Source organism: Podarcis filfolensis (genome assembly GCF_964270895.1).
Source record: "Podarcis filfolensis genome assembly, chromosome: 3".
Classification (NCBI taxonomy): Eukaryota; Metazoa; Chordata; class Lepidosauria; order Squamata; family Lacertidae; genus Podarcis; species Podarcis filfolensis.
Genome location: NC_139606.1, coordinates 8214005 through 8236433, shown reverse-complemented (window position 1 = coordinate 8236433; position 22429 = coordinate 8214005). Strand labels below are relative to the sequence as shown.

At 46.1% G+C, this 22429-nt stretch overlaps 1 protein-coding gene across 4 annotated transcripts in view; it reads right to left on the bottom strand.

The window, feature by feature from the left end:
* The window catches only part of THSD1 (thrombospondin type 1 domain containing 1), a 26039-nt gene extending 3610 nt beyond the window's left edge, over positions 1–22429 (bottom strand). Inside the window, exons 1-4 of one of the 4 annotated variants that reach the window (XM_083606454.1) lie at positions 21837–22429; positions 16446–16579; positions 8688–9620; positions 1919–2083 (exon numbers count right to left, since the gene is read on the bottom strand). In XM_083606454.1, the coding sequence (XP_083462580.1) occupies positions 1919–2083; positions 8688–9620; positions 16446–16503 (1156 nt within the window). In that variant the 5' untranslated portion in view covers positions 16504–16579; positions 21837–22429. Of the gene's footprint in view, positions 1–1918; positions 2084–8687; positions 9621–16445; positions 16580–16800; positions 17113–17171; positions 17322–21836 lie in introns of those variants that run through there. The other 3 variants (XM_083606455.1, XM_083606456.1, XM_083606457.1) reach the window with 3 other exon arrangements.

Genomic DNA, 22429 nt, shown 5'->3' with positions numbered 1-22429 from the left:
TTATTTGTTCACTCAGTTTGTTAACTGCCCTTGTTAACTGGTTAGTATCCAGGGCAGCGTACAAAAATGAATTTCAACGCAGAAGTTCAACAAAAGCACTTCAGACCTTAATCAATACTTTAAATAGCAACCTGGCCATCACCTTATAAAGGTAAAGGGACCCCTGACCTTAGGTCCAGTCGTGGCCAACTCTGGGGTTGCGGCGCTCATCTCGCTTTATTGGCCGGGGGAGCCGGCGTACAGCTTCCGGGTCATGTGGCCAGCATGACTAAGCCGCTTCTGGCGAACCAGAGCAGTGCACGGAAACGCCGTTTACCTTCCCGCCGGAGCAGTACCTATTTATCTACTTGCACTTTGACGTGCTTTCGAACTGCTAGGTTGGCAGGAGCAGGGACCGAGCAACGGGAGCTCTCCCTGTCGCGGGGATTCGAACCGCCGACCTGTGGGGGATGAATTTTAGTGTTGCACAAGGCGCCTCTGAAATTTGAGAGCCAAGAGTCTGCCAGGGTTTGGGGGCAAGGCACCATCAGGATACTGATGGCGCTCAGCTCTATTTCTCCATAACATCTGAATCAAGGGTGTTTGTGCAGTCCTTAGCCCGGTTCCTGGATACAGTGGTGGGGTGGAGCCTGAATCCTGGCAAGACAGAAGGTGCTGTGGGTGAGTGGTTCCTGTGTTCAGGAAATGCGTCAACTGCCTGCTCTGGATGGGGTTGCCCTTTGCCCGAATCACTGGAGGCCCAGGTAGCCTCAATGGGTAAAGGTAAGGGTAAAGGGACCCCTGACTGTTAGGCCCAGTCGCGGACGACTCGGGTTGCGGCGCTCATCTCGCTTTATTGGCCGAGGGAGTCAGCGTACAGCTTCCGGGTCATGTGGCCAGCATGACTAAGCCACTTCTGGCGAACAGAGCAGCTCACAGAAACGCTGTTTACCTTCCTGCCGGAGTGGTACCTATTTATCTACTTGCACTTCATGCTTTCGAACTGCTAGGTGGACAGGAGAGCCTCAATGGGTACAGACACCTTTTACTAGCTGCACCCAGTATGGCAGTGTGGTGTTTGCCCTCCTAGGTGTGTGACATCATACTGGGTTCATAAGGAAAGGGTTAACTATTTGTAAAATGACTAACCAATGGGAACCCAAGGGACGGAGTTAATTGTGTATAAGGTTTAAGCACAGAGGGTTTTTGGAGTAGTAGGGAGTTAGGGTGGTTGAGAAGACAGTCTGGAGTTAGAAGAGACAGAGAGAATAAGTCTGCGGGTTGGGCTAGTCTGATGTGAGAGAGGGAGAGAATCTGTTAAGAGGAGTCAGTCAAACAGTTGAGATAATCAGTCAGAAGGTATTAGGAAGGTATAGGCCGGTAAAGAAACTAAAGTTAAGATATTGACAGGAATATTATCTGAGAAACCATAAACTTGTTAATGTTTGTAAAATGTTTGTTTTTTGGTTCACTTTTAACAACTGTCTGGACTCAGTGTTTTACCCGAGAGTAACGGGTTGATGGCAGTGGGGAAGCGAGCACAGTGGTGGCACAGGGATCAATAGACTGTTAAACATCCGGGGACCCTGTGTGATCGCCACAGGCAATTACAGCCCTTTCTGGACACGGAAAACTTAACCACAGTAGTTCAGGCATCGGCATTCTGCAGATGTGTATGTCATTCTTAAATGACACCTTCATGTTGCGTGTCTGCCTATAAAACCTTTTAGCTCTACCCTTGAGTCTTCTTCCTTCTGCCTGTCCTGAGGTTTCACAAAGACAATCGTCCCCACACAAAACACACTGGGATGGACAAAGCTTGTATTCACTGACACAAGGAGGTGAGGAGAATAATAATATTATTGCCGTTTTATTTATTTCCATCCTGCCCCAGACTCACTGTGAGTGAGAATGCAATCTCAACATAAAGACTACGTACTGGAGCACTCCTCCAAGGAGCAGAGAGACGTTTCTTGCTGTCTCCCAGCGCAGCCTTGCTTTATAGGGAACGGGAAAGACGCGGGACATTCTCGATAGCGCTCTCGGGTGCCGTCCCCACAAGTCACACTACAGGGGCTCCAGGCCTGCCAAAGTCCCCAGGATCCTGTGAATACACAAACTCTGCATTACTGAAGGGATACCTTGCATTAGAGAGACAGAAAATTGCTAGCCTTGAAGACGGGTACATTCAAATCTGACCCTCAGCCTTCTCTTAGTAGGCTGATCCAGTTACGAGATAGTAGTAGGCAAATCCAGCCTTTCAATCTCTTACAGGGAGGAAGTTATCCCGTATGCAAACAGGACTGTAAAATGGGTGCTGGATACAGAAGGAAGCGGGGAAAGCAAAGGACCTGGGTGATTCGCCAAGATGCAGATAGCAGCCTTACACCAGGGATGGAGAACCTGCGGCTTTTCAGATGTTGTTGGACTACAACACCCATCATGCCTGCCCGATTTGCCATGCTGGCAGGGGCTGACGGAAGTTGTAGTTTAACAACATCTGAAAGGCCACACAGGCCACACATTGCCACTGTACCCAAACTAACTACGGGTGGTCACCTGAAGGGCAACACTTTCCAGGACGTTTTTTATGTATGCTACAACAGCAGCAAGAGTTCTTTTAGCAAAGTATTGGAAGACACAAGAACTACCCACGCTGGAAGAGTGGCAGACGAAGGTGATTGATTATATGGGACTGGCTGAGATGACTGGCAGAATCCGTGACCAAGGGAAAGAGACGGTGGAAGAAGATTGGAAGAAATTCAAAGCTTATCTTAAGAACTGTTGTAAAATTAATGAGTGTAAAATGTCATGGGTAATGTAAAACAGAATTGCAGTGATAAATAATTGGGTAAGAGGAAAAAGATTAGAAACTGAATTACAAGTACTGAAATTAGGGGTTGCTGGAAAAGTTTAAAACAGGGATGCAGAAAAGGGAGGTATGGGGAAGTCGTGGAAACAAGGTTCAAGAAAGAGAGGTTAAGAAATTATACGTGTTTACATGTTTGTCTGTTTATGTGTTGTCAATTGTTAGTTGTATTGTGTTTTAATATGTTGTAAAATCAATAAAAATTTATAAAAAAAAAAAGAAGGGCAACACTTTCCAGGCTGAGCGGCCTTTTCTGAAAGTGTCTCTTTGCGGTGAGCTGACCATTCCACCTATCAAATACCACAGGCCTGGTTGCCAGGGGTAACAGCAATGCCTCTTCCGTCATCTACCCTACACACTGGAAGACAGATGCGGTCAGCCATGTATTGGCAAGTTCATAACTTACATAAGCAAATGAGACCAAAACACCACAGGCAGAACTATTATTGAACACAATACCTCTCAGAAAGCAAGAGTGCTCATGAGGCACCAGGCACTCTGAACAACAAAAATATTGTGGCCCAACCCTCTGGAGAAGTAAGTTTTTGCCTTCGACCCCAGCTGCAGACAGTTTTCAGTATCCAGCGTGTGTCGCAATAGCCCTGGCTTGAAGATGTGAAGGCGTGACTGACACTGGGAACGTCTAAATTGGATAGACGTCTCCACCTTGTGGGGAAATGAAGCATCCCGGTTGCAATTTGCCTTTCGGTCCAAGGATGAGTTCAGTTGTTCACTTACTGATTATAGCATCAAGTGACAACATCTAAGTAGCAGCAGAGCAGTGACCTGGAAGCTGGCTACTGTTCTGTCTGTATTATGGGATGCCCTTCTGAACTCTGCCATACATAAAGCTGCAAACATCAGTTGCTTCGGACGTCTTGTAAAAACACATCTCGCCTTTTGCTTTCTGCCATTTCTTGTTGACTTTTTTATGCCCATAGGCCTATGCAGTTGTCTAAAATGTCCCTAAATTAGCCAGTCATTTTAATGATTGATATGCATTGCTTTTAAATGTTTTTTATGCTTTTGTACACTGCCCTAGTGTTTTGCAAGAGGATAGACTATAAACACTTGTAACACATAACATCGGACCCTTTTCACTTGTCTGAATTATTGTTTCCATATGCCCTTGTACTACTCCTTTACAGGTTTTGCGCTGTATTTTTGTTTTAATTCCCTTGTTTATATTTTTCATGCAGATTTCAGAAATATTAAGTGGTATATAAACACTTTAAAATAAATGAACAAATAAATACATACATACATACATACATACATACATACATACGGGTGGGCCATAGCTCAGTGCTGAGCCTACGTTTTGTGTGTATTCCAGGTTCAATCCTTGGCAATTCATGTTAGCAGTAAAATACCAAGCAGCAGAGTGATCTCTTCCTGAGATCTTGGTAAGCCACTGCCAGTCAGAACAGACTGGATGCAAGGCAGATCTCTAAGAGCAATATTAACTAAATAACTGTGCAAGGATTACTGCTAGTACAGTGGGTCTTCCCTGTCCCCCTCTGCATGTGCACCAAAGCTATTCCCAAATCTGAGCTGGAGGGTTGGGAGGTATCAGGGGGAGAACGTTTTGTTGCACAAGAGAAATCCTTGCGGTTATGGAACAAGCAACTTAGATCACTGTTGAATACAACCCTTGGTTCCTAAATTACATAAGCAAATGAGACCACAACACCACAGGTAGAAACTATTATCACCCAAAGTCAACTCAAACACAATACTTCTCAGGTAGCGCAGTTCACTCATTAAGCTTGCACATATCAAGTGTTAAGAAATTTCGAGTACGTACGTGTGGGAACCAGCCCCAAAGTCAGATGCTGTCTCAACCCTAGGTCAAAAGAGCTGCAGGTCAACACTGCTTCAGCCTCATCTGGACTGAGTTTCATTTGGCCCATGTGCTACATTAGCACCGTGCTAAGATGCTACATAAGGGACACGGGTGGCGCTGTGGGTTAAACCACAGAGCCTAGGACTTGCTGATCAGAAGGTCGGCGGTTCGAATTCCCGCAACGAGGGGAGCTCCCGTTGCTCGGTCCCTGCTCCTGCCAACCTAGCAGTTCGAAAGCATGTCAAAGTGCAAGTAGATAAATAGGTACCACTCCGGCGGGAAGGTAAACGGCATTTCCGTGTGCTGCTCTGGTTCGCCAGAAGCGGCTTAGTCATGCTGGCCACATGACCCGGAAGCTGTACGCCGGCTCCCTCGGCCAATAAAGCGAGATGAGCGCCGCAACCCCAGAGTCGTCCGCGACTGGACCTAATGGTCAGGGGTCCCTTTACCTTTAAGATGCTACATAATAAAGATGCAGAGGAGAAAAATATGGAGGTCACAGCTGCGTTGAGGTCACTTGCACATCTGCAGATGACTCCACCCAGACAAGAAGGAACCTCTGAATCAGGGATGGGGAACCTACGGTGCTCTAGTTATTGTTGTCCTCCAACATCCCAGGCAGCGTGGTCAATTGTCAAGCATGGTGGGCATTGTGGTCCAACAACATCTGCAGGGCCACTGGTAACCCCTCACAGCCCAAATAAAAGAACCACAGCCACCAGGCTCCACTCTCTGGGACTGATGGGTGCAAGCAGAACACGTTAGTGTAGACTCATAAACACACCTGTTGTGTTCCTCGGTAACACAGAGTCCTTCTTAGTTATGCAGCTGAAAGGTCTGAGATGCTGGCCAGTGAAAAGCCTGTTTAGGGAAGCTTTTAATGTTTGATGCGTTACTGTATTTTAATATTTTGTTGGAAGCCGCCCAGAGTGGTTGGGGAAGCCCAGCTAGATGGGTGGGGTATAAATAATATATTATTATTATTATTATTATTATTATTGTTGTTGTTGTTGTTGTTGTTGTTGTTGTTGTTGTTGTTGTTGTTATTATTGTTATCATCATCATTATTATTATTTCCCCCCTTCCCTGCTCAAGAAAGCTGTACCTACAGCTTCTTCTTTCTGCTCATCTCATCACCCACCAAAACATTCATTTTCCTAAGCAGCAAATGAGAGGAGAAGGCAGGTGGCTGATGGGACCAAAGAGAAAACAGGTGTGGAAAAGGTGACCTCACTTTAACAGGAGAAAATAAACAGGTGGATCTTTTTTTTTGACATGGAGATTAAAAATGGTGTGTGTGTGTGAGAATTGAGGAACCTGTGAAGCTCCGGATGTTTTTGGATTCCAACCCTCACCAGCCTCAGACAGCATGGCCGGGGGGGGGGGGGGGGAGGAATGGGAAATGTAGTCCAACATCTCGGAGGACCACACATTCCTCATCCCTGTTTTAACAAGGAATTGTAGAAATGGAAGGGACCATGAGGGTCATCTGGTCCAGCTCCTTGCAGTGCAAGGAATATGCATGCCACACTGCTAAGAAGCGCAGGGAAAAGGTGAATATGAAAAGACGGCACTCCTAGGCTGCACCCACTGCTAATGAATTAGGTGGATTCTCCCAGTGGTGACGTGTCCTGCGCCTGAAGCTTCAAGGGATCTTGCCATGCCCTTTTCAAAAGGAAGAGAAGCTAGAGATTAGGTAACAGGCAGCTACATAATCAGCGTCAGGAATGGTTTCTGGAGCAATTGCCAGCTAATGGCAGGGGTGAGACTGCCCTGCCCTTCTGAAAGGAGGCTTGAACAAGCCTGCAGCAAGCCACACCTTTCCCAGCTAACACTCAATCAGCTGGTTGGAATTGACATTTTCCCCAAAGTACAACCTCTGCATTGATAGCAACTGAAGCACAGAAACATGGTAAAGCAGTGCCCCACAGCCTGCGTTCGGGCTCTGTAGTCAGTCTTATAGTGCCCAGTACATGTGGAATAAGGGACGCGGGTGGCGCCGTGGGTTAAATCACAGAGCCTAGGACTTGCTGATCAGAAGGTCAGCAGTTCAAATCCCCGCGACGGGGTGAGCTCCCGTTGCTCGGTCCCTGCTCCTGCCAACCTAGCAGTTCGAAAGCATGAAGTGCAAGTAGATAAATAGGTACCGCTCTGGTGGGAAGGTAAACAGCGTTTCCGTGCGCTGTTCTGGTTTGCCAGAAGCCAATTAGTCATGCTGGCCACATGACCCGGAAGCTGTACGCCGGCTCCCTCGACCAATAAAGCGAGATGAGCGCCGCAACCCCAGAGTCGTCCGCGACTGGACCTAATGGTCAGGGGTCCCTTTACCTTTACCTGTGGAATAAGAGTACAGGCAATGCGGTCCCCCATTCCTGTAGGCAAATGTGATCAAACATCTTCACAGCTGCCCCCTTATTACCAATTGCCTGGGTTACACATTATTAGAAGCAAAGAGCCTTGGAGTTCATTTCCTCCCAAGAACTCTGCAGGGCGAGCTAAGCTGAGAACCAGACAGGCTTCAGACTTTACACTGCAAGTGCCCTACTTGTGGCTTGCTGCTATAAATTGTAAAGGGGAGGTGCATGTCTCTAAACACACTATGAGCACACACCAGGGAGTCTTCTGACATAGGAACAGAGGAAGCTGCTGTACACAGAGTCAGGCCACTGGTCCGTAGAGCTCAATATTGTTCAAACCGTCCAGCAGCAGCTCTAAGAAGGTAATCACAGAATGACAGAGTTGGAATCATCTAGTCCAACCACCTGCAGTGCAAGAATATCCAGCTGTCTCTTAACGGGAATCGAACCTGCAACCTTGGCATTATCAGCGCCTGAGCTATGGAGTCTTTCGCAGCCCTACCCTGGAGATGCCAGAGATTGAACCTGGGACCTCTGCGTGTGACAAGCGATGCTCTACCACTAAGTTACACCTTTCCCCCAAGCCCTTTTCTCTAAGGGTGTTGGGGCATGCCTTTCTGAGATGATGCTCACAGTGTCTTGCCCAAAGCTATCTAGAATCCCTTTTGGCAAAGCTGGGAGAGGGCCTTCTTGGTAGTGACGCCCTCCCTGTGGAACACAGCCCCCCATCAGGTGTCAAGGAAACAAACAACTATCTGACTTTTAGAAGACATCTGAAGGCAGCGCAGTTTAGGGAAGTTTTTAAGGATTTATGTTTTTATTATGTTTTTGGATATGTTGTAAGCCATTCAGAGTGGCTGGGGAAACCCAGCCAGATGGGCGGGGTATAAATACTGTATTTTCTGGTGCATAAGACTACTTTTTAACCCAGGAAAATCTTCTCAAAAGTCGGGGGTCATCTTATACGCCGGCTACAGCAGCAGTTCTCCCACCAAAGGATAAAATGACAGCAAATTAAATCAGAAGACACCAAGCTCTCTAGATGAAGCAGAAATACGCTTGAAAATTGGCCCCAGAAGCCACTGGGAAGTGGAGCGGATTTCTGAGCCAGACTGGAGACTGTTTTTTAAATTTTTATTTGGTGTGCGTTGGAAGAGGGGTAGTCTTATACGGCGAGTATATCCCAAACTCTATATTTTAACTGGAAAAGTTGGGGGGTCGTCTTATACGCCCAGTCGTCTTATACGCCGGAAAATACAGTAATAAAATTCTTATTCTTATCAGAATAAGACATGGCATTTTAGAAAATGAGCAAAAAGCTGAGATTACCCCTCTCCACTACAAGAGGCGTTTCCCATAAGGTATTACAAACCTCTTCCCCGTCATTGCCTCCCATCCTTGTCACCTGCCAGCCTTTGTCTGGTCTCCCTGCTGCTCACCTAGTTAAAGGGCTTTATCATCGTGTTTTATGGGGGTCCTAGCCTGTGCTCACAGCTCTGCATTGGGGGTGGGTCACGCTGCAAATGCAATCATATTCCAGGCTCTACGACGCACAGATGCACGGCATGCAATCACAAAGACATCTCATAATCCTTTGGGTTTTCAAATGAAGCCTTTCTCAAAAGGTAATACAGACCAACATTCCTTTGGATTAGCGCACATTCCCTCGCTCTCGGTGGGGCATTGTCTCCGTGCAAAAGGCTAAATTCAAAGCAGTATTTGTTTGCACCCTCGTCGAACAATGTGCAGTTGAATTCTATCTGGCCGTCCTTTGGATTCATGATACTTTCCTGCAGCCTTAATGCCCTCTGACCAGAAGGCCCAAGGTCTTTGAACACAGCAACGTTCCCACCAGGAGACGTGCAGGGAGGAGGAATGACAGAAACCACAACCGAAGACTCACATGTCACTTCTCCTGCCACGACCAGCTTGTACCCAAATCTGCGCACGAGATCAATAGGCCCTTCTGAAGCAATGACTGACTTGGTCTCTGCCGATTTCAGGAATAGAGTCATGTAGGCTTCTTGGCCAACCAAGCGACAGTCAAGCGTTACCCACTGGGACCTGGCGAGAGAAAGCTCTTTGCTAGTTCTCAGTCCCACAGTCTCATTCGAGATCTGTTTTCCCAGTTCATAGAAGCGGCTGGTCAGTATAACATCCAGAGAAACCACCGTCTTATTCACCGGACACAAATATTCGTCGGTAAACAGCCTGAGCTGAAGGGAAGACTCAACCGCTTCAGAAGTCCTCCTCAAATCAAAGTGGAATACAGGCCAGACGACACTCAGTGGGGTCTTCTCTCCGTTCCACTGGTTCTCCATTCTGAACCAGTAGTTCCCGGCACTCTTAAAATGGAAGCACTCAAAGACAACAATATCTTGGTCCTGGTTTTGCAGAAGCTGTTTTCTGGCGACAGTTTGATTGGTGCTGGCATCTATGAGCAGGATGGAACCATTTTTCAATGTTACGTTGCTGTCATAATAATTCTGGAAGCTAACCGACACAGTGCCATTGCTCAAGGCTACGTGAGTTGCTTGCTCCAAGAGGAGATACTCCACTGCTCCAAGAACTGAAAAGAAAGTATTTGACAAGGTCAATAGTTGAAGAGAAAGAATCAACGCAAGGGGAAGGGGAGGAGATAGGGAGATTTAAGAGGTTGTTTTTTTTAGGAAATCCAATGTAACCTTCACACTCTGCACTAACAAGCAGCTCCCAAAAACATTCTCAATTTCAACCTGCTGGTGGTCAGTTACTCAGAAAGACGCAGATGAAGCTGGTTATAAGAGGCTTTAGAAGCCTAGTAAAGTAAAGGTAAAGGGACCCCTGACCATTAGGTCCAGTCGTGACCGACTCTGGGGTTTCGGTGCTCATCTCGCTCTATAGGCCGAGGGAGCCGGCGTTTGTCCGCAGACAACTTCCGGGTCATGTGGCCAGCATGACTAAGCCGCTTCTAGCGAACCAAAGCAGCACACGGAAACGCCGTTTACCTTCCCGCCGGAGCGGTACCTATTTATCTACTTGCACTCTGACGTGCTTTCGAATTGCTAGGTTGGCAGGAGCAGGGACCGAACAACGGGAGCTCACCCCGTTGCGGGGATTCGAACCGCCGACCTTCTGTTCAGCAAGTCAATTTGCCCAATTCATTACATGCATGCCCCAAAGTTACGACCGAATCCACAGCAGAAATGACACTCCACCCATAATGCAGAAGACTTCCCCACAGATATGCAAACTTTTAAAACAATATCAAACTTCTAGACAACGCATCATAATTTGCTTATATGCAATTTTGTGAAGTATTCATAAAGGGAAATGTGTGAGAGAGCAGGGAGAAAAGGAGATTTTATTCAATCATTGGTTTAGAAATGCAGTAACACTTTCTGAACTCCTTAGTATCTTACGGTCAACTGTAAAGTCCAGCTTATTATGTTGGCCATGAATGGGAGGTGTTCATTTATCCCTATCAGCAAAATTTAACCCTTTCCAGCATTTCCCCTATGAACTCACCCCAGTATTTTTAGTGGAAAATTATATTCAGTCAACATTTTTTAAATATTTTGCTCCTCCCACAAACCTTACAAATTATCCCACATCTCCACCCCCACAGTATTTCCCTTTAATATTCCCAAACATGGATATGATGGTGACAGCAACCACAAAATTAAAAGATGCCTGTGTCTTGGGAGAAAAGCAATGACAAACCTAGACAGCATCTTAAAAAGCAGAGACATCACCTTGCCAACAAAGGTCCGTATAGTAAAAGCTATGGTTTTCCCAGTAGTGATGTATGGAAGTGAGAGCTGGACCAGAAAGAAGGCTGATTGAAAGAAGAATTGATGCTTTTGAATTATGGTGCTGGAGGAGACTCTTGAGAGTCTCATGGACTCCCGACCTGGCCACAGTGATCCATGCGACGGTCATCTCCAGGCTTGACTACTGTAATTCGCTCTACGCGGGGCTGCCCTGAAGCTGTCCCAGAAACTCCAGCGGGTGCAGAATGTTGTAGCGAGGCTCCTCATGGGATCTCTGCCATGGGAGCATATTCACCCAGTGCTTTTCAAGCTGCACTGGCTCCCGGTGGAGTACAGGGTCAGATTTAAAGTGCTGCTTTTGATCTTTAAAGCCCTTCACGGCCTAGGACCCTCGTACCTACGGGACCGCCTCTCCCGGTATGCCCCACAGAGAGCCTCAAGATCCATAAATAACAACACCCTAGTGGTCCCGGGCCCTAAGGAGGTTAGATTGGCTTCAACCAGAGCCAGGGCCTTTTCAACTCTGGCTCCGGCCTGGTGGAACGCTCTGCCTCATGAGACCAGGGCCCTGCAGGATCTGATTTCTTTCCGCAGGGCCTGTAAGACAGAGTTGTTCTGCCAGAGTTGTTCGGCTTGGAGCCAATTTGATTCCCGCCCTCTCTCTCTTTCTTTTTTTCTTTTCCTTCTCCTCCTGCGATGAGGCTACATTTTAATATTTTAATGTTCCATTATTTTAATGTTGTATTTTATTTTTGTTTTTAAGTTGTAATCATTCATCTTGTTTTTATTATTGCTTGTAAGCCGCTCTGAGCCCGGCCTTGGCTGGGGAGGGCGGGGTATAAATAAAAAATTATTATTATTATTATTATTATTATTATTATTATTATTATTAAGAAGAAGATCAAACCTATCCATTCTTAAGGAAATCAGCCCTGAGTGCTCACTGGAAGGACAGATTGTGAAGCTGAGGCTCCAATACTTTGGCCACCTCATGAGAAGAGAAGACTCCCGGACTTCCGGTCAGCGCCAGCAACTGTAATGGCGGATTTCCTCCGATCTCCGGAGGAAATCTGCTTCGTGGAGCCAGGGTTCTACCGCTACGGCGAAGCAGGGACCCGAAAAAAATCACAGGCGGGGAAGCCTGTGAACTGAAGGCTCGGCGGGCTCCATTTGCGTCCCCCCCCCCGCTGCAAAGGAGCCTTTTTAAAGGCTCCGGAACATACCGGGAGTGAGCGGCGCGGAGCTGAGAGCTGTCTACCCGTCTCCGCGAAGCGAAGCCGCATGCCATGGTTGGAGAGCGCTGACTTCTTCCTTTGAAATTTGGACTAAAAGTAACAACCCGTGAGTATTATGGAAATTGGATATTAAAAATCACCTTTTTTGATTCGGCACGAGCGGGGAAGGCGCAAAGAGGAAGTCCGTCTCCCCCTTTTGTAAACATTTTAAAGCAAGGACTAGATAACTAAGGTTGAAAAGAACATCTTCTTCGTGGGAAGTCAAAAGTAACTAATTTCACGTTTTGGCAGTATAAGTGAATGTGCTGGAGGATAAGAATTAATTCTGAAAGTGGATTGTTACCCCTCCCCCAGGACCCGGGAGCGATCCGCGAGGGAGCCTGTTGGAGAGATTTAAAAGACTTTGACAGCTGTCAAATTAGCTGTCAAAGCTGAGAGGGGAAAAAAAGAGAGAGAACTTTGTTTCTATTGCCTCGGCTGGTCATATTTGTTACATTTAGGTAACAAATTGTCGAAAATCAAGGAAAATAAAGGACTTTTGGATTTACAACTGGAAGGAATACTAAGTAACCAGTACTCCCCTAGAGGGGGCTCTGGGACATTACAGAATGGCTGTAAGTGGAAAAATACAGACGGCACTTGAGAAGATCTTTCGTAGCCTGGGAAAACTTCATGAACAAAGCATTGTTTTGTCTAAAAATGTCATAATATTGAATGAAAAAGCAAATAAACCTGTGGAAATTGGAAGGGACTTGACTCAAGTCTCTGTACCAGAACAAAAAGACTGTGCCCTTGAACTAAAAACTCTTGCAGCTGAACAAGAAAAGGAATTTGAGAAATTTGAAGAAGCTACATATGACAACTTAGAGGGAAAGGAAGGAGGAGCTATAATGCAGCAGAGGATTAAAGAAAGAAGCAAAAAACAAGATCTGGATTACAATTATAAATATGGAGACCTGGCAGGCCAGAGGCCTGTAAAGATGGACTTAAAGGGAAAGACAAATTTGACCAAAGTGGAAGCAGGAGTTTCTGGGACATTTGGACTTAAAAGAAGTAAAAAACAAGATTTGGATTACAATTTTAAATATGGTGGCCTGGCAGGAAGAAGTATGGACCTTATGGGGACAGAGCTTCTCCGAGATCTGGCGTTTAACACAAAGGACTATCAAAAAAACCGGCAGAGAGGAAAGGAGAGAGACTTAAGGGCCTCGGATGTGAGATCACCAGGCTGATACCAGATGGACTGATGGACAGTGGTTGGAGATTGAAACCGGGAAAAGTGGGGAGTGGGGTTTTGGCTATCCAAAGGCGGTATAAATATATTCTTTTTTTTCTTTCTTGTAAATAATCTGTTTTGCTATTTTAGATTAAAATGGGGAAATCGTGAAATGGAATTGGGGTCGACTTTAGAAAAAGGTATTAAGAATAAGATTTGATGTATTAAGATTGAGATTTATGTTAAAATTGGTTAAACAAAAAGGATTTAAATATAATAAGGTAAAATTTGGGGACAGGAACTTGTTGAACTAAAAATTGAATTGGAATACAAGAAGAGGAGATGTGGGGAAGTCAAGGAAAAATGTTATTGAAAGGTATATGTTTGTTTTGGGTTTTTTTCTTTTTTTGTGTGTGTTTTGTTTTTTCTTAAACTTTTTGAAAACTTCAATAAATATTTTATAAAAAAAAAAAAAGAGAAGAGAAGACTCCCTGGAAAAGACCCTGATATTGGGAAAGATGGAGGGCACAAGGAGAAGGGGATGACAGAGGACGAGATGGTTGGACAGTGTTCTCGAAGCTACCAGCATGAGTTTGACCAAACTGCGGGAGGCAGTGGAAGACAGGAGTGCCTGGCGTGCTCTGGTCCATGGGGTCATGAAGAGTCGGACACGACTAAACGACTAAACAACAACAACAACATGGATATGAAAGAAAGTTACAAGAGAACAGAGTTGACCTCTAACACAAAAATAGCCCTTAGTATTCAAAAGTCTTAAAACATAATACCATTTGGAAAGCTGGAAAGGCCTGAAGAACCTGGAGCATCTTCACTGTAATAAAGGACCCTGAAGTCTGTGGGTTATGAGCTCACCTGTCTACTTCCGAATTATTTAACCAACGGGGCAGGAAAAGAAGAATGCTTGGTGCGCAATTTCCCCACCCGCCACCGCCTTTGAGCTCTGCAAGCCATTGCCGTTCCTGCCTTCACCTTGACCCATTAATGCTTCATTTACATTGCATATTAGTTAAGATAAAAATGAAAGGGGAGGTGGCGACTGAAGCAGAATTCTAGAAAATACCACCCAAGTTGAAAAAACGGGATAATATGCTGCAGCGCTCTTTTTGAAGGCTTCTTTTGTGACAGAGCTTATGAATATTTCATTTAGCCTTCGCATCACAGAGAAAAAGAGAAGGGATTTAGACGCGAAAATTAAAACCGACAAAAGCCAGAAGCGAAGCATTCGGCCTCCCACAAGGCAGGATCCTCTATTATCTATTCCCTGTGGTGTCTCACAGAGATCTATCCTGTCCTCTGGCCTGTTCAACATGTATAGGAGTGCAGTAGGTGAAATCTGAGCTTTTGCAGCTGGCTTGATTCTGGCGGGGTGTGTGTGTCCAGATACAAATATTCCTTTGCTGGGGTGGGGGCAGAGCAGGGAATTGATGCTGATTTACACATCAGCACCGTATCTGGCTATTTGCCTGCTCTCACATGCTCATATAGCAAATGTGAAAGCAGGAACTGGGATCTGCCACAAACTTTTGATTGATCGGTGAGGGTTAAGTTGCTTTAAATACCTGTTTTGTAAATTTGCAGTGTGGACTGAAGCTGCTTCTGGGGATCCTCCAGGCCTAGGGGCCCTGAAATTTAAACTGCATTAGTTTCGTAGTAGTTCCACCCCTGCTGGTGGGTGTCACCAGGGTCACCTCTGAGTCTTCCCTGCTGTGGCAGCGGTGAGGAGATGCCAACGAATTCTAATAAGCTTCCTGAATGAAGCCTCGAGACCTCACCTGCCCATCATGGTGAATTCTAGGAAGATTGGGGCAGAGGGCTAATTCTTGAACGATAAGCATCCTTCTGCAGCGGATCCATCAGCTCTAGGGACCGTGGTGTTACCTGGACACCCAAGAGCTGATTTTCATGCAGGCCTGATGAGATAATGGCTGGGACCCAGAAGGACAAAGCCCCACCCCAAAAAGCCAGCATCCAGCTGCACGGTAGCCAGTTCTGAGAAGGTATTTCAATTGCTGGGAGCTAAACAAATGTGTAGGGACACAGGTGGCGCTGTGGGTTAAACCACAGAGCCTAGGACTTGCCAATCAGAAGGTCGGCGGTTCAAATTCCTGCGACGGGGTGAGCTCCCATTGCTCCATCCCTGCTCCTGCCAACCTAGCAGTTCGAAAGCACTTCAAAGTGCAAGCAGATAAATAGGTACCGCTCCGGCGGGAAGGTAAACGGCGTTTCCGTGTGCTGCTCTGGTTCGCCAGAAGCGGCTTAGTCATGCTGGCCACATGACCCGGAAGCTGTACGCCGGCTCCCTCGGCCAATAAAGCGAGATGAGCACTGCAACCCCAGAGTCGGTCACGACTGGACCTAATGGTCAGGGGTCCCTTTACCTTTAAACAAATGTGTAACTAATAACGAGTGCCAGAGTTTGGTTCCCGTTCTCCAATCCTTTCTTCCCTTTAGTGTCATGCCTTTCAGAATGTAAGCCTGAGGAGTGGGGCAGTTATTACTGATATCCGCAAGCTGCTCTGGGAGCCTTTTCAAGCTGAAGAGTGCAGCAGAAATGCTATAAATAAGTATCAGTACATTATTTCCAGCCACGTAATGTGTATTTCTCAGCAATACCTCTTAATGCCGTCTCTGGTGTACTCTATTTTGGGTACGTTTTTTAAAAACTGCGCAAAACAAAATTAGAGGGGGAAAGGTTGAAGGAGTTATGGTCTGGAAATGCTTAGCTTGGAGAAAAGGAGGTTGGGTGAGAATCTTCAGTCACTGAAAAGAAAAGGAACAGCTTGCACTATGAAGGGGGGAAAGAAGGCAAGGTGTGTTAGAACTTGGAAAAAAAGATGGTGACTGATGTCAGCTGATGGAAGAGGTTTGGGGGAAATGGTCCATAAACTAGAGGTTTTCCACCTGTGAAATAAAGGGTTGGCTGGAACAAGATTTGACTTCCCAGCAATACTGCTAGAGAAAAACAAAGCTATAGTCCTTTCCATCTTTTTCTAAGAAACTTTAGAAGGCTGTGCATAGTATTCTTTACAGGTGCAAACAGAGACATAATTATAACAATTTCTTTATTTCCATTTCTTTCTTTCTTCTTCTGTTCACATCAAGCCACCCATTTATAAGAGATTCCAAAATAACCAGTCAATTGTCTCCAACAGCTTACACCGAATACTCACCATAATCACAGAGCACAACTAGCAGTAGATTTGAAAAATCTTTCAACATCTGTTTCATTCTGATCAGAAGGGCTCCCTGTTCCTTTTATTCCTCATGTCCTGTTCCAGGTCCAATGTCTGTTCTGTCTTTGCAACTACAGTAAAAACAAAAAAAAAACCCAGAGGATTTTTCTGAACAGCCTTTTAAGATTTGCCTCGAAGAGCAACACTCTGAAATTTATTTTGACAAACGTTTTTTCTTCTGCTCATTGGATACACGCAACAGCTATTTCACCATGCTCTTGACTTCACCGAGTTACAATAATAGATGGTATCTCAAGTTTAAGTACAGTACTTGGATTATAAATGTGCTAACATGGATTTACACACAGAGTTGCCGCTTTTAGCAGCCTAGAATGACTTCACACAAACAGGCAATCAGGAAGAGAGACTCTTGTCACATAGAAGCTGGACTTTTCTATGCTCCTATCTGTGGAAGCACAGAGAAGTAACTCTAACGTTTTAGCAGCTGAGAAACCAATTTAAATTGGTTGTGTGAGGCAACTGACACATCATAAAGACACATAATCCTACGCATGAACACTGCCCAGACGGTATCTATTATACCAATAGCCTGCTACTTCCGTTGGTGCAAGAGCACATGGCCAGACTGAACTGATTGTTTTTAAAGAGGGCGCAAGATTGCATGGGTGTCTAGCTGGTTGACACAGCTCTGTATTTCTGGACCTCAGGCTGCAATCCTACGCATGGAAACCAGTCTCACTGAACGCGGCAGGGCTTCCTTTCAAGTCAACATGCATAGGCTTGCCACATGCAACTCATGGGTGTCTCATAATAAGACTGCCAACATAGTCTTAACGCTTTTACTGGTGACAGGAGTGTAAAGCGTTAGAAACTCAGATATGTAAACTGATTGCCAAATGGCTGGCACCTTAAACCTAGGTTACGGTCGCCACAACAGAATGCCTATCTGCTCCCCTCCCCCGAAATTTATTATTGCTATTATTATTCATTTCATTTCTATACAGTGGTACCTCGGGTTAAGTACTTAATTCGTTCCAGAGGTCTGTTCTTAACCTGAAACTGTTCTTAACCTGAAGCACCACTTTAGCTAATGGGGCCTCCTGCTGCTGCCGTGCCACTGGAGCCCGATTTCTGTTCTTATCCTGAAGCGAAGTTCTAAACCTGAAACACTATTTCTGGGTTAGTGGAGTGTGTAACCTGAAGCGTATGTAACCTGAAGCGTATGTAACCTGAAGCGTATGTAACCCGAGGTACCACTGTACTGCCTTATATTTTAAAGGGGAAAAAATTCAAAGTAGATTAAAGGTAAAGGGTAAAGGGACTCCTAACCATTAGGTCCAGTTGTGACCGACTCTGGGGTTGTGGCACTCATCTCGCTTTATTGGCTGAGGGATCCGGCGCACAGCTTCCGGGTCATGTGGCCAGCATGAGTAAGCCGCTTCTGGCGAACCAGAGCAGTGCACGGAAACGCCGTTTACCTGCCCACCGGAGAGGCACCTATTTATCTACTTGCACTTTGACGTGCTTTCGAACTGCTAGGTTGGCAGGAGCAGGGACGGAGCAACAGGAGCTCACCCCGTCACGGGGATTCGAACCGCCGACTTTCTGATCGGCAAGTCCTAGGCTCTGTGGTTTAACCCACAGCACCACCCGCATCCCCAAAGCAGTTTAGAACACTTTAAAACATCAAATAAAACAATCCAGAACAAAACAAATTCAAGCTTCAAAGTAAATATTTCAGATCTTTCCCTAAGTGACATTTTGCTTTCCACATATTTATTTACCTACTTATATTGCTGCCCTGTAGCAGAAGAACTCTAGAGAGCCAAGGGGGTGTATTGGTTAGAGTGCTGGACCACGACCTGGGAGATCAGGGTTCAAATCCCCACTCAGTCATGAAGCTCACTGGGTGAAAAGTTGGGATATAAATGCAATAAATGAGCTTTTCTGCTTAAGAAAGCTGGAGGGACCATCCAGATGAAGACATCGGCCGCCCACCTGGACCACATGGATCACAACTGAACCCGTGCCAGTCGCAAAACATACCTTGTGCCTAGCTACTTTTGAACACTGGGAGTGTAATGTTGTTGCAGCTTCAATCGAACACCACATTGACCTGGCTTCCATATTGATTCTAAGCCAAGTGATGGCTAAGTTTGTGTCCAAATGCATTGTGTCATGGGTCCCTTGGTTCTGTGAGGTTCTGCCATAGTTTGGCAGACCCAGATGATAGGAGGAGGAGGAGGAGGGGGCTGAGGGGGCGGGGCTTGAAGGCTGGTATCCCGGGAGAGAAGTCTTCCCCTTTTGACTCAAGGTGTTGGAGACAGGGAAGCAGATCTGATGTTGCTCTCCATCACCCCTCCTTCAGAGCACAAGGTGTCATTGGGGAAGGGGGAGGACTTCAATAATCCAACAGAAGGCCAAGTGGGAAAAGGGGAGCCAGAGACGCTGGAATCAGTAAAGCAGGACACAGTCTTGTTGCCAAGAACCAAGCACCACCTGCGTAAGAGGGAGCAGATGCACCTGCCCAGGTGGGACACACACCTGACCCTGTGGCAGTCCCGTGAGTGAGCTCACTCCTGCCTCATCTTCAAAAACTTGGCAGGAGGGGTATGACAACCATTGGGACATCTTGGTTGCTTCAGTTCGGTCCTGCATCCCTTGCCTTGCTTGTGTACCTTGGAATCCTGACTTCTGGACCTTGTGCTTGGTGCTGAGCCTCTTACTGTTATAACCTGAATAAAGTTCTCTTCCTTACTCTCGAGTAAGAGCCACTGTCATTGTGTTTTGGGATGGGACCACGACACACAGAATGAAGATGGCGACCACCTCATTCCTCTCCTGGTCCTGCTGCTGTCTCGCTAAGCCATGGTTTGGTTTAGTTTTATGTGTGAATCTGTTTTGCTTGGCTACACTTCATGGTTTGTCTGAAACATGACAAACCATGTTTGCACTGGTTTGCACCTAACGCTAAAGGCAAACCTTGGCTTTGTTCTGAGTAGTATAGTAGCAATAGGACTGCAGGAGGAGTGAAGGGTCTACTATTTTCATTTCTTGCACTCTCACTCACTTGTGCTTAGCACTGCATGCAAACTGTGCCAGAGTGCGACACAACACCAGTGTCAGCTTTTGGCACACCCTGGCCTAGAATAGGAAGTGTTAGGGTCAAGATATGAAACACCCATAGTGAGACATTTCCCTGTGAACCATTATCTTTCCTTTTGCACAGAAGCATGGGTAGCAGAATGCTTCTTCACAGAATATTCTCTGTGAGGATTAGAGAAAAGTGTGTAAGCTACTGTTGTATTTTTAGCATGCCACAAAACCACACCATCTTAACCCTCTTAAGGGAACGTGCTTCTTTTAGGAATTATTAGTCGAATTATTTCAATATGGAAAATTAATGCACATAAGTGCACAAACAGCTGTCAATCCCAACAGCAAATCTAAACCTGGAATTCTGCTAGCCGTGGTTACAGCATAAACACCCAGAGACCAACAAGATTTGTACTGGTGGTACTCAGGAAAAGTGAGGCCCACCCATTGTTTAAAAAGGGAAGTATGAGCGACACAGAAGGAAGGAAAACAATCCACAAACAGCTCATGCCTCTCTGATTGCACTGGGAAAAATCAGTTACTGCTGCTATTGTAGTGAGTATCTGTCCACAGGATGAAATTGTACTGAAAACCACAAGCCATCCGTAAATGAAATTTACAGGCGCACGGCCAAGATCTTACTGCATGATCCACACAAACAATTAAAAATGATATTGGCACATTAAGAAATACAATAAAATAGGTGCCTCCACCTTTGTGGTAATGTGTGCCAGGATATTTGCCTACAAGACTGGCCAAATACTTGTAAGTGACTGTGCATTGGTCAAGGCAGTGAGCCCAATTCACTTTTGGAAAGACGAAAGTTGTTCCTCATATACAAATTCAAACACACACAGGTGTGGACTGCTGTGTTCACATTCCAGCCTTACAGTGCAGCAAAGGAGTCAACTTCTACGGACGGTGGGGGCTCCAGCCCCACAATAAAAAAAAAAGAGGGGCATTCCCATTCAAATGGTGTGTGTGCACTTTGTCCTTATGTGGGGCGGGACTTACCTGGGCCCCCACAATATTTTATTCAAGTTAGCAATCCTGGAGTGCAGTGAAGATTTCCCCTCAGTGCGTTTCACAGCACATACATCAGGTGGTATTGAGTCGAATGGGATGCCTTTACCTTATGCAAAAGGTGTGCACACCTTGGCTAGAGATGAATTAGGAATTGCTTAAAGACTCCTAACTGTTGGTTTGAGGAACAACACTTTAGAAAGCAGTATCTTATAACAGGATGCATATGCTTTTTGGATAAATTTGTGTGAATGTGGATTGAACACTCAACACTAGAAGCTCAACGAGTGTGTAGTAAACAGAAGTGTGAACACAGTATAATTGAAATGGAGAAAACAAGGACTAAAAATAATAATGGTGGAATGTGGACAAGCCCAAAGTGCAGGCACACGGCTCTGAAAAATAAGGAGCTAAGCTCTGCACTCCACAAAGTGGCTTGGATAATCCCAGAACCCACCTATGTGACTGGAAGATACAACCATTTGCTCTCAGGTACATAAATGAGAGCTAATATCACAACTCATTCCAGATCACTTAAAATAGAGTTATGATGGAATGCAGGTGGAAGCTAACCGCAAGTGCAGTGCAAGGAGGTGCATTTTTTTTTGAAAACGAGTAGACAAGAGAAAAAAACCCAGTCATGTTAAATGGCAAATTAAAATACCTCAAAACAAACTTAAGCACAGGCTAGCTGCTCTATACTGCAAAAGCAGGTATAATAAAAGCAGGTGCATTTCAACCGAACCTATAAAACACAGTCACAAAACCACAAAGCAGTCAACAGCAATAAAAATAACATTAACAGTGCAATCCTGCACATGTTTTTTCAGCTCCACTGTTTTACGGGGAATAAGCTCCCTGTATTTGGCACTGCAGAAGCTGATTACTCCTCATAGCCCTTTAAGGAGCAACTGCTAGGAGCACATTTAAAGATAAAATCGAGGGTATTTTGAAAATGTTTGTTTCTCCCAGTTCCTAGAGCAGGAGACTCTTAACCTCGGGGCTGTGGGTTCAAGCCGCACGTTGGGCAAAGAGATTCCCGCATTGCAGGGGGTTGGACTAGATGACCCCGAGGTCCCTTCCAACTCTACGAGTTTAACCAACCATTCTTTGTCCTTTTTGCGGTTCGTTTTGTTCTTGTTTTCATTATGCATTCTGTGTTTTTATGCTGTGAACAGCCCTGAGATCTTCGGGTGCAAATCTGATACATATACAATTTTAATTTAAAAAAAAAATTAAAATACTTACCCAGATCCAAGTTTTTCTTCCTCTACATTACGAGAATTAAATCGTGCCAAATCTGGAGAGGACATGAGGGAGATGGCACGGCAACGCCGAGGGACCCTCTTCCTTCCCAGCTTGGCCGGCGACTCGACTCTCTTTGCCCCGACTCCAAACTTTCCTCTCCGGGGCCGTTCCCACGTGCAAGACGCGCCAACTCAGGTGAAGGGCTTTGGCGGAGCTCGCCGACCAACTCTGGCCGGGCTCTCCTCACGGTTGGCGCGCATGTCCGGAGCCAGAGCCGACGCCGCCGCCGCGCAGGGACTCCCGTTCCCCGCCAGTGTCTCTCCCTTCCAACGGGCGGAGATGCGCCTCCCGGGCCGGGCGTGGCGCGAAGGAACCGACGGGAAGCGCAGCCGGCTGGCCCGCCCTAGCGGAGAGCGAGGGAAGGAGGGCGCGCAGGAAAGAGGCGGCCTTCGACGGGCTGAGGACGCAGCAGTCTCTGCCTCTCCACCTCAGGGGCGCTCAGTGCCAAGTACCCAGCGGGCGGAACTGGGCGTGCCAACTCCCTAGAAAGCAAACGTCTCGCCCCCTCGGTGAGGGGAAAGAGAGACGACAGG